At 34.7% G+C, this 12435-nt stretch overlaps 5 protein-coding genes across 5 annotated transcripts; 3 read left to right on the top strand and 2 right to left on the bottom strand.

The window, feature by feature from the left end:
* Positions 1-171: 171 nt before the first annotated feature.
* Positions 172-1734, top strand: I206_104882 (uncharacterized protein; the record flags this gene model as incomplete). Its single annotated transcript, XM_019154186.1, has 5 exons — positions 172-253; positions 365-436; positions 531-980; positions 1077-1477; positions 1600-1734. The coding sequence occupies 5 exons, from the start codon at positions 172-174 to the stop codon at positions 1732-1734; spliced, it is 1140 nt and encodes a 379-aa protein (XP_019012926.1).
* A 300-nt stretch (positions 1735-2034) lies between these two features.
* On the bottom strand, positions 2035-5175 carry I206_104881 (sodium/hydrogen exchanger 3; the record flags this gene model as incomplete). The annotated part of the gene is made up of 10 exons (XM_019154185.2): positions 2035-2165; positions 2208-2365; positions 2431-3467; positions 3540-3742; positions 3805-4037; positions 4114-4320; positions 4406-4482; positions 4546-4620; positions 4801-4972; positions 5096-5175. 10 exons carry the CDS (start codon positions 5173-5175, stop codon positions 2035-2037), a joined length of 2373 nt encoding a protein of 790 aa, XP_019012925.2.
* A 797-nt stretch (positions 5176-5972) lies between these two features.
* On the bottom strand, positions 5973-7281 carry I206_104880 (uncharacterized protein; the record flags this gene model as incomplete). The annotated part of the gene is made up of 3 exons (XM_019154184.1): positions 5973-6134; positions 6220-6420; positions 6640-7281. The coding sequence occupies 3 exons, from the start codon at positions 7279-7281 to the stop codon at positions 5973-5975; spliced, it is 1005 nt and encodes a 334-aa protein (XP_019012924.1).
* A 569-nt stretch (positions 7282-7850) lies between these two features.
* On the top strand, positions 7851-9101 carry I206_104879 (uncharacterized protein; the record flags this gene model as incomplete). The annotated part of the gene is made up of 7 exons (XM_019154183.2): positions 7851-7988; positions 8049-8159; positions 8224-8366; positions 8464-8629; positions 8706-8905; positions 8968-9025; positions 9081-9101. The coding sequence occupies 7 exons, from the start codon at positions 7851-7853 to the stop codon at positions 9099-9101; spliced, it is 837 nt and encodes a 278-aa protein (XP_019012923.2).
* Positions 9102-9572: 471 nt separating this feature from the next.
* On the top strand, positions 9573-12301 carry I206_104878 (uncharacterized protein; the record flags this gene model as incomplete). The annotated part of the gene is made up of 2 exons (XM_019154182.1): positions 9573-12005; positions 12080-12301. The coding sequence occupies 2 exons, from the start codon at positions 9573-9575 to the stop codon at positions 12299-12301; spliced, it is 2655 nt and encodes an 884-aa protein (XP_019012922.1).
* Positions 12302-12435: the final 134 nt, after the last annotated feature.

The following is a 12435-nucleotide window of genomic DNA, read 5'->3' as shown; positions in this document are numbered from 1 at the left end:
TGTTTACCTCGAACTGATTAATCAATATAGATAGATCACTTCAAAGATTCACTTCATACAAAAGACTGAGCAGGGAACCGACCGTATCTGACGAGGATTACTTTGAAATAAAAATAGGGCTCAGTCATTTGAGCGTTCTTAACCGCAATTCGGTGAAAACCTTTTGGCAAAATGGCTCTTCCAGCAAGTTTACAAGTTCACGCTCATTTTCAACCTGAAGAAGCTGCACATGCTGCTTCGGAATTGATATCTAGTGAGTGTATTTTTGACTGTTATCAGACAAATCAATAAAAACATGGTTATACCATCGAATATCGCTTCGTGACTTTGATCTTATTAACCATTGTTTACACTTATATCGTAGGTCTTGATAATTTACCAGGAGAAGTTGTTTTTTTACTTGAAGAAATTAGAGAAAAAGATGTACGCATAAATCGTGAGTTTGCTTTATATCTAGTTTCTAGTAATTTCAAAAAAAATTTCAAGATGAATATACTGAACAAACTCGATAATGATTCTTTAACATTTAGAATTAATACAACGTATAAATACAAGACATATTGGATTAACAAAACAAGCTAAAACAATACCAAATTCTACACCTTCAAATGCTCAATTTAATTTACCAATTTCACAAGGTATAAATAATTTACCTACTTCACATTTAAATCAAAAAGAATTACAAACTTTAAATAAAATTCAAAGTGAATGGTTAAAAGTTGAAATTTTACAAGATGAAAAAATTAAATTATCAGAAAGAATTGAAAGAATTTTAAATCGTGCAAAAGAAAGAGCAAAATTTGAATGGATAAAAGTTGGTGGAAAAGAAATTTTACCTGAAAATTTATTATCTTCTTCTTCAATAATTATTAATGAATCTAATTTATTAAGTAATAATGGATTAAATGAATTAGGTCATAATAATTTAATTTTACCTTCTACTGGATTAGGTACAGGTTCAGATGGAAGACCTCAAAAGAGTGAGTTTCATCAATATACATGGCTTTGAAATTATTTATCTCAAAAATAAATAAACATATTTTACTAATTTTTTTTTTTTGAATTTAATACGATAGAACGAAAACCAAATCATATGTCATTTCCTTCACCTTCTGCATCAATTTCTTCATCTTTATCAATGCCACCACCACCTGCACCTACACGTCCAAAAATGTATCATAATAATAAAAATAAATTATCTTCAAGTGTAACTGCATTAACAGATCAAGATGCAGATGGAGAAGAAGAAGAAGATTTTGATATGATTTCTGAAATTGATCAAGATGTTGATGCAGAAGGAGAAGAAGTTAATTTAATTAATAATCATAATAATCATAATAGTAATAATAATAATGGATTTAACAATAATATTGATGGAAGTGAAACTGAAACTGATGATACATTATATTGTATTTGTCAACAAAAAAGTTATGGTGAAATGATTGGATGTGATAATGATAGATGTCAACTTGAATGGGTAAGTTTTTTTTTTTTTATTTAGTTCTTTTATCCTTATTCCCTCAAAAAATTGAAAAAGGAATTCTTCATATTTTTCCGTATAAATAGCTAATTATGTGATTGTCAAAAAAAACTTTTTAGTTTCATGTTAAATGCGTTAATATTTCAGGTCAATTACCTGATACTTGGTATTGTCCTGATTGTGTAAAAAAATTAGGTTTATTAAGTAGTGATGGTAAAATGGCTGGAAACACAAGAAAAGGTAGAAAAAAGTAAAAAAATCTTTATATTATTCAAGGTTGTATTATCTGTTGTATCGGAATTTACTCATGTATATCTAATAGTGCTATCAATAACATTGAACGGCATATTTTATCATCGCATATATACATATTAAATATTTCTATATATTTGACTGATATTACATGAGTTTCCGATGTAAATTCTTATCAAAGATCAGGATGAATACCGATAAGAAAAGTTCAAATAATCAACGAAAAATGAATGAAAATATTCATACGTTATATATACATAATTTACTACTCAAGTGTGGTAAGAATTAATCTTTTTTATAATTTAATCACCTTTTGTAAATTTAGGTGTAGAACTTCTACTACCTTCTCTAGAATGTGAATTAGGTCTTGTCCAAATCCAACCTTCTTCTTCTTGATTTTTATTTTTATTATTATTATTATTATTAACATTAGCTAGTCATTTATTATCACGTAAATCATTACTTCCTCTTCTACTTGCTGAATTTGATCCATTACCATTATTATTATTACTATTATTTGAACCAATTAATCGATTCCGTTCTTCTAAAGGTAATGGAAGATTTGATGATGATTGATTTGTTGAAGATGATGATGGATCAGCTTTTGCAAAAAAGAAATCTGTTACTGAACCACTATATAGTAACAAATATATTTAGTCAAATAAAAGTTTTTTTTTTAAAAAATCGAAATTACCTACCTAAAAGTTCTAGGTAATCCACTTTTTAATTTACCATTTTCACTTTCACCATCATATGCAAAATCTTCTTCACCTATTCTTTCTCTATTTATATCTAAAGAACCTCCTCTTGGTGTTCCATTTCCACTTTCATTTCCACTAATTCTTTCTCTTTCTCTATCTAATAATCCGCTACTAACTTTTCTTGTTTGTTTTTTTGCATGATGTCTTCTTGCAGTAACTGAATTACTAAATAAAGGTAATAAATAACGTTCATCTAATGCTGTAAACCATTGTCCATCTTTAAATATCATTCCAGGTCTAATTGATCCTATACCACTACTAGTAATTCCTTCTTCTAAATTTTCGGGATCATATGAATTTCCTATTGTTTGCGAATTAGGATTTAAATCATTAGCAGAAGGTAAAACTTCTTCATTATATTCATCTGAATCTGAATTAGTTGAAAATCCAGATCTTGAATTATTTGTACCGAATGTTGATCTACCTCCCATTGAAACTCGTCTTGATCTACTTTGAGAAGGTCTTTTCAGGTTGAAACTCTTTTGACCTTGACCATGTATATAAGGTGATTCATCAGGTGAATGTAAATCAATTTCTCCATCATCATATTCACCAGCAGCATAAGATAATCTTCCATTTGATCCAGCATATCTCCTTGACCCAGGACCCATCGATAAAGCGAGATTACCATTATACGATGTCCATCCTTCAGCTTCATCATCACTTGAGGCATCTTCATCTTCGACTCCGACTCGTATACCTAAAACTTCTAACATTCTAGCTGTAGTTCCTCCGAATATGATCACGGTCAATACGACTACGACCAAGATTGTTGTTCGTAAGGCATCGGCGTTGTCTCCTGTTATACCTGCTGCTAAAGCTACTCCTACTGCTCCTCTAAGACCGGCCCAGAATAACATCATTTGGTATGAGTGGGGTAATTCCTCGTATCGTTGTCCTCTAGTATGATAAACCCAATTGATCAATTCTGATAAAGGGAAAACAGCCGCGTATCTCGAGGCCATGACGGCAATCTGAAAGAAATAGCAAATTTAGCCCAAAGCCTTTCACATGGAATTGGTAGGATCAAACGATCCATTACTTACAGCGGACACAAGGATGAACAGAGGTTTGAAAACCTGAACATCTTGAGTGAACAAATTCAGACCCAAGTATATGAAGATGAAATTCTCGGATAACTGAGCCAAAACGGCAAACATGTACTTTGTAGTCTTCTGAGTGCGCTTGGACATTGTATGATATGCGTAGTGTTTGAGTGTTATTCCGCAGAACAAAAGGGATACGATACCTAGCCATAAAAGTTAATTTCCATCATAACGATGTTATCTCAGAGCATAGACTCCAACTCACCACTCATGGCAATACCATTTGAGAAGAAATAACTAGTGTAAGCCACTAAAGCTACTATACAACTTTCAATATGCGGATAAGTAGCCAAATGAGAATGTTTCAGTCCAAGGGAGCATGCTAGACCAAAAGCGACTCCTAAAGCCATAGAAACGAGAAAAGAGAATAAGAAAATCCCGACTCCGTGGAAAAGTGATGATAGGTAGATGTCTTCACCATGGAATTGAGAAAGAGTTCTGGTTGTCAATAAAGCAAATTAGTCATTTTCATTGCAAGACAATCGTTGTATTGAGGGATCGAAGTATGACTCACTCGTACATGACGATACTGACAGCATCGTTTAATATACTTTCTCCGAAAATGATGGAATACAATTTAGGATCGACCTTGGCAGTATTGAAAATAGCTAATATGGTTACTGGATCCGTTGCTGAAAGGGTTGAACCGAAAATTAGACATTCTAGCAAGGTGAACTTCAATCCTTCAAGTCCTAAGAATGACCATATATAGCACAATACTCTAAAACGACAAAATAATTGGTTAATTCCGTTACTTCACACGGTGACTTGGGATTCCGGATATTGATGAATGATCGGAAACTCACCCTATACCGACGGCTGTAATGAATGTACCTAGAAATGCAAATGTCAAAATAACACCAAAATTTCTGAAAAAGTTTTCCTAAATAACATGACATTAGTTGAAATTCTACGTTTCGCTGCTGTTTGCAGAAGAAGATCTCACCTGCTTCAACTCATATCCCGAATTTAGAATGATAGGCGGTAGTAAAGCGTTGAAGAAAAAGGTATGTTTGAATGACTGCGACAAAATACTGAATTAGCATTGATTATAGTCATTGTCATCATCGATCTTGTACTTTGGCTGATCTAAAATAACGCTTCTATGCCAGCTATTTCGTATCGTCGCCACAATGTCCCTTAGACGAAAGAAGAAACACGTAATTCTTTGGCTGAATTCAATTAGAAATTGTGAACTCACCAACATTTCCCTAATCATATGCCCAGGTGATAATCTAATAATTAATCCTACTACCATACCAGCAAAAATTGAAACTACAGTTTCATGTACTGCTCTTATACGTTTAATTTGTAGATAATAAGACGTTATAAGAGCTCCTATCAAAAGTAAACATAATATACAAAGTCCCCATCTAACGTAAAGAAAATAAAATCAATTAGCTGAAATATTCACCAACAACCACAATCAAGAAAAACAAAGAAGTATATGACTACCTGAAGGACCAATTAATTATTGAAGTGGATCGGACACTTACGATGCATAAAATTCCTCATCTGCTGGATTTATTACTTCTGCAGGAGGATTCAAGATTGGCGTTGTACCGCCTGAAGACATTGTAATTTGATTTGATCTTTCGTCTTATGAAATTGCTGATCCTAGAGGAATTGAGCGTTGGACAAGATGAAGGGAGAGTAAGAAGGGAAGCAAAGTCACTATTTGAGGTTCAATTAAGTCTGAAGTATGGAAATTCAAGTCCCGTCGTTTCTCCGTTGAGTTGAGTAATATATGATGATGATTGTGTTGAAAGGAAAAAAAGGAAGAGACCGGATTCTGCCAATCTATTTATGCCAAGTCCTCTAATGAGTCCTATTCGGATAAGCAAGGATCTTTTGTGTTCACTACTCTTTCTTGTTACGATGATAGCCGTCTAAATGGTATATTCTACCTTATTTACTCATGAGTAGTATGATGAATATACAACTATGAATGTATTTTGAAACCCGGTAATTCGTACTCTTTGATACACGTCAAGATATGTCTACTTTAGTAGATACCTGGGGAATATCAAAACGGAGATCGCCGCTTTGATTTCCCTCACTTTAAGCTAGGATTGCAACCGAGATAGTTAGGTAGTCACTTTGATTCGCTGGAAAAGGAGAACGAAGCATGATGACGACTCTAAGAGTACATGATTACACATATACATCATAATGCCAAGTATAAAAAGACAACGCCACTCTTCCATCTTGAAAGATCTGAAATACAAATATCAAATAAAACTCCAAATACCCAAAACAATATACCTGTGATGAAAATGCGCGATATGTATTTCAACAGAGACATTGGCTTCTAGCTTCAGTTACTCTTGACGACCACGATAAGATCTCTCATACTCTTACACATAAACCGGATCATGCTTGAGCACCTTTCAACTCTTCTATTTCCGCTCTCAGCCTTTCCAATTCGAAATTTGAACTTGCCGATCTATCTTCAGCTTCTCGCCATGAAGTTTCAAATCGCATAGATCTATCTCGCTCTTCTTGCAGTTGTATTTGAATATGAGCTAATTGAGCCTATCATAGTTGACCGAAGTCAGCGAGCGTGACTTGTTCGGGAGGAGAAATGATGTTTTTCACTTTTCCGATTAAATTGACATACCTCCAAATCAATCTTCTCTCCTTGTCTTTTACTTAATTCTTCTTGACCCACGCGTATCTTATCTACTAAATCTACCAAATATGCCGCAGCTCGTTTAAGTAACATCCCTTTACCCTGTTTATCCGTTCCTCCCGGTATCAATTGAGCGATCTCATTTATACCATCATTGATATTCTCACGGCGACGCCTCTCGACTTCTTTCTATAAGGGAGACGAATATCAGCTAGACTGTTCAAAGGCGATTGGAGGTGCGAAACTGTTCGATCAACCTCGGGGGAGGGAAACTCGGCGAAGAGAAGATCAAGGCTCAGTCTTGCGAAAAGAGTGTTGTTAGGATGTAGTCACAAGTCAGAGCAGAGGTTATGGACAAGGAAATAGTGATCATGGTCATGAATAGCTCCACAGAAAAAGACCACTCACATGACTATCCTTTTTCAACCTAGCATACTCTTGAGGCTCAACAACATTACCATCTGCATCTAACATTGGTTCATTGTCGGTCGTATTTTGTCCATCTAAATTAGAATGAGAAATTCTTTTTCTTTTTCCTATTCTACCTCCGTAAACTATATTCAAATTATTATTTTGAATAGGATGTCCATTTTCATCTACTGAAGAAAGATTAAGTGTAATTTGATTTCCATTTTCATCTAGTATGATTTGTTGTTGATTTTGATCGGATTCTTCAATATGTCTTGATAATTCACTTTCTAATCCTGGATCAATTTCATGTACACCTTGATGTTCATGATCATGATTATGATTGTTATCATCATTGTTATTATCATTTAAAGCTTGTTCTCTTCTTTCTTCATTTTGTAATAAATCATTAAATGTTTGTTCTTCACTTATAATTGAATAACCCATTCCACCTCTACCTAAATCTAATAAATTATGAGCATCACTTTCTGATCCTAAAACTTGTTGAGCAAATTCATTTAATGGATTAGAAGATGATGAAGAAGGTTCACCACCTTCATTCGATAATGAATTTAATGTTGGTTGGTCAAGAAATGATGTTGAATTTTCCGGTGAACGTGTTTGAGGTTCTGCCAATGACATTGCGCTTTATTATATACTCTTTCCTTTCCGAAGCGCTTATAAATTAAATATGGAATCGACTAGGCGACAGCAGGACTTTGATGAAGTGTTTGAATTTGAAAGTCAATTTATGATATATGGTTGTTGATGTTACGATTCAAGGTGGACCGGTTAAGTGGAGAAGGTAAGAGGTATAAATCATGTGATCTGATAGTATCATAAACAAATAAATCAAAATATCAAGACGTGGGAAAATCCAGACTAGTAACTAGGGGAATATACCTCATAAGAGTTTTAGGTAATTAATCCCAGATAGTCGAACTACAGCCACGTGATATACGCGACGCGTCTTAAATCATTAAATGATGGAAAGGTCCAATGTTGTCCAGTCATCCAAAAATCAATTCCAAGTTAGTATAGCGGATTACACTCATATATCATCAAGTCCTTCCTTCTTTGAATACACATATGAAACAGAACTGAATATCTTGCTACCAAACGCACAGGCCATCAAAAAGATAGGTATGAGTAATTGTCAGTTTCTTCCTCTTCTTTCGCTATCATATCACCATCACAACAGTTAGTATAAAATGGAAGTTGACAATTACGATGATTATGAATATACAGACGACGGACAAAATCCATACTATAATGCCGGAGGTGGTGGAGGTGGCTTCGTAGCTGGAGGATCACCTTATGGGTCCCAAGATTCCCCAGGTGGTAAAAAGGTCAGCTGTTGTATTAGTAGGCGATATTAGATGAAAGCTTACGTATAGTCCATACTATAGGGGAAGGGAGGAAACCAAACAATTCGACCAGTAACGATTAAACAAATCTTAGCTGCTGAACAAGTTCATGCAGATGCTGATTTCGTCATTGATGGTGTCGATGTCGCTCAAGTCAGCTAGCTACCATTACTTTTACGATCTGATAGACGACAAGCTGATCAAAATTACTTTGCAGGTATTGTTGATCGGATCAGTGCATAATTCATCTACGTCAGCGACAAACGTTTCGTACGAGATTGGAGATGGTACTGGTTATATTGATGTTAGGTTATGGTTGGATTCGGCAGATGATGAGGCCGGTAAAGCAAAGGGAATTGAGTGAGTTTTCAATTCAGTCCTTCATAATCACCTCACAACATCTCTCACTAATCCTCATCATCTGTTTTTGCTTATGCTTACTGCTTTGTGAATTCAGGCAAGACCACTATGTCGGTATAATGGGATCGATAAAGATGTTTGGCGGTAAAAGACATATCTCAGCTACACATATACGGCCTATAACCGATTTCAATGAGATTCACCATCATCTTCTAAAGGCTTTGTATGTTAGCTTGACGCTGAGAGGAGCAAGTACAGGTGGTGTGAGTTGACTCGACATCCAGAGGCATTGGAACTCCGCTCACCTATATGTGCTGATTAACGATGTCTGTGACTCAGGGCGGTGGTGCTCAAGCAGTTTCATCGCATGCAGATTACTCTGCAGGTATCCAAAACCAATCGAATGATTCCGCCTTCAATGGTCTTCCAGTCTTACAAAGGCGAATTATGGAATTCGTTTCGAAAGACGAAACAGATGATGGTGTTCATGTGTCGTTGATATCTCGACAAGTTGGCAGTGGAAACGGTGAAGATGTCATGTGAGTTTGAACTTCGACAGCACAACATATGGGTCAAAGCTGATTACCTCTGCCTTGGATAGGGAGGCTGTTGAACAACTCATGAATGATGGTTTACTATTCTCAACTATCGACGATTTGGTAAGGTTCCCTCGTTGCATGCGGCAAGACGTATCAAGCTGACTTTGCCAATTAGCATGTCAAATCTACGACATAGCTGACATGTCCGGTCGTACTTACTGTAACAAAAGTCGTTATTATGCCAAGAGAAGAAGCAATCGAATAATGCACCATATGTATCTTTTCCGTTCATAGCCACCCCATCATAAGACAACGAAGGCATCATGAATATGTATTGTTGCTTTCATTGTGTGACTCAAGTAGTCCTACCTCCCATGTATGTATAGGAGCTGTGTCGTTGGCGAGTGATTCGTTGATTAATCATAATATTCATTATACTTTACGCCACTCAATTGCGCTTCTAATCTTGAGGATTCAGGGATGGTGCGAGTTGCGCACTTACATATACCATCATAACCGGACAAAGACAAGTTAGATGTAGACGTCACGTCCAACAATAATACATCTCCTTTCTTCTGCTCTTGTTCAAGCTGGACAACCTCACTGTTTGAATTACCTACAGCTTCATTGTTAAGCACGGGACTGAGACTAGTTCATCGAAATCAAGATGGATGAAGAGGCATCGTTCTCCGCTTTATTGTCATCGACAACACCAGCTAGACCATCATGGTCTTCACCAAACGTTCAAGCAGATGATCCATGGGCAAATCCATTTTCAGATTCAACATCAACATCATCTATCAATCCATACGCTTCTCCATTCGCATCTACAGCATCACCAATTATCAATGATCCAGCTATACAACCTTTTGGTTTAGCTGAAACGGATTTACCAAGAATAGAAACTTCACCTTATATCCAAAAAATCAAAGAAAATGATGATAATATTAATCAAAGATTACCTGATCCACCATCTGTAATAGCTGCTCGTGAACAAAACAATTATTCTCCGCCCAAAACGAATGAAGGAATATATCGTAATCCATATAGTGAGGATGATCCATTTAGTAATGTAGGTCAAAATAAAATGGTAGATCCAGCTATAAAACCTTTTGAACCTCCTTCTCATTCACCAATAGAAGAAAAGAAAGAACAACAAAAACCAAAAGGATTACCTTCTTCACTTATTGATGAAGATTTAATGGCTGAATCTGATCCTGAACAATCACTTAAAAAAGCTTTTGTTAAATCTACACCTCAACCTAAATCCTCAACTTCGAATAGTAATCAAGTGAAAGCTACAGTTGAAAAGAAAACCTATGTGTTTACTCCTAATGCCAAAAATGTCAAAGAAGAGAAAAGGTTTGAAGAAGTAAAGAAAGAATCGGAGAAGGACAATAAAGGTTCAGGTGTGGATGTAAACGGAAAGCAGGACAAGGAAGATGTGGATCTAGTCGACAAGCAGGATGAACCTTCTGTCAAGGTCGAAAAGAAGGAATCTGAAGAAACACTACAAATACCCACAAAGGCCTCAGATAACGATATAACGCCTACACAAGAGCAACCTCCCTCTTCAGGTCATACCACTCCTACTGTCAGGTCGCCAAAATCACCAACTTCCATACCCCTACCCCAATCCAATTTAGCTACTCCTATAATATCTAGAATACCTACACCTTTACCGCCTGCCAATAACGTTAAAACAGATAATGCGGAATCATCTTCAGTACTAGCTACACCTTCAACTGATAGAGTCTCTGTTTCTCCCCTAGAAGCCCCTTCTGCCAGTACTTTGGAGGAAGATTATGGTTTCAAATCGCTTTCTATCGGTGGATCTGCACCGCCTGTACCTGATAAAGAATGGAATGCGGCTTCGACTTCCAGCTCGAATGCCATTAGTCCATCCGGTCCGAGATTCGGTGGGAAAGGCTGGGGAGCTTTAGATGATGAGACAGAAGGTGATTCTCTCTTTGGTAGAGGCGGTCCTAGTGTCAGCTCGTGGAGTAATGAACATTCGAGCGGTGGATGGGGCGAGACTTCGATGGAAGATGCTCTTACATCTGCTGGACCCTCAGCAAGCTCATACCGTATCAATGGGTCTCCAACGACGACTACTAGGTCTACTTCTGGAGATAGACCAAGTTCGCCAGAAGATACCGTATCTACACCTACCACAAGTTCTCCTCGGAAAAAGTTGTCCAACACCCCAGTATTTCAAATCACAGTATCCGATCCTGCTAAAGTAGGAGATCCTGTTCGAGGATATACAGTCTACACGGTTCGAACTCAAACAACTTCGCCTCATTATCGAAAAGGCACTTTCAGCGTTTTAAGACGTTTCTCCGATTTCTTATGGTTATTAGAAATTTTGACATTCAACAATCCTGGAATTGTATTACCTCCCATGCCAGGTAAACATACATTTGGAAGATTTCAGGATCAATTTATTGAAACTCGTAGAAATGCTTTACAAAAATTTATAACAAAAATTACATCACATCCAGTTTTACAACTTGATCCAGATTTAAGGATTTTTTTAGAATCAGATAATTTTTCAATAGATAGTAAAAATCGTAAAAATGAAATTTTAATTTTAGAAAAATCTCAAGCTTTATCTGCTGATAGAATTTGGAATACAAATAAATTTATTGAATTTGATGATTGGTTTGAAAGTAGAAATGGATTTTTAAATTCATTAGAAAATCAATTAAAAAATTTAAGTAAAAGTATTGAACAATCTTCAAAATTAAAATTAGAATTATCAAATTCAATTTTAGAATTTAGTGAAAATATTTTAATATTAAGTGAAAGTGATTTAAATTTTGAATTAATTGAAAATTTAAAAAAATTAAATTTAATTTTAAAAGAAGAAAAAGAATTAAATGAAAATCAAGCTAAATTTCAAGTTATTAATTTATTAAATTTAACAGATGAATATATTAAAATTATTAATCAAGTTAAAATTGCTTTTAATGGTAGAATTAAATCATATAATCAATGGCAACAATCTGAAAAAGAATTAACAAGATTAAAAAATAATAAATCAAAAAATAATAATAATGGAAAATTAATTAATAATAATTTTAATGATATTATTGAAGTGAGTTTTCCTTTTTTTGAATTAAAATGTTTTAATGTTCATTAAATCAATTTCATTTTATTATTATTATTTAGGCTGAAAGAACAGTTAGAGAAAATCATATTAATTTTGAAAATTTAACTAAATTAACTAAAAATGAATTTATAAGATTTGAAAGAGGACGTATAGAAGAATTTAAATTAACTTTAGAAATTTTTTTAAATGATTTAATTGAAAAACAAAAATCATTAATTGAAATGTGGGAAGAATTTCATAAATCACTTTTAAGTGTAATTGTTGATAAAGTAAAAGAATAACGATTAACTATAAAAGTTTGATATAAAAAAAGAATCGTTGTAATTTTAATTTTAATTATGATTTTAATATTTATGCATTTATCATTTTTTCTGATTTAATTATAAATCATTTTGAAAATATTTTTGATATATCA

Source organism: Kwoniella pini, chromosome 6 (assembly GCF_000512605.2).
Source record: "Kwoniella pini CBS 10737 chromosome 6, complete sequence".
NCBI lineage: Eukaryota > Fungi > Basidiomycota > Tremellomycetes > Tremellales > Cryptococcaceae > Kwoniella > Kwoniella pini.
This window is presented reverse-complemented; position numbering and strand designations above follow the sequence as displayed.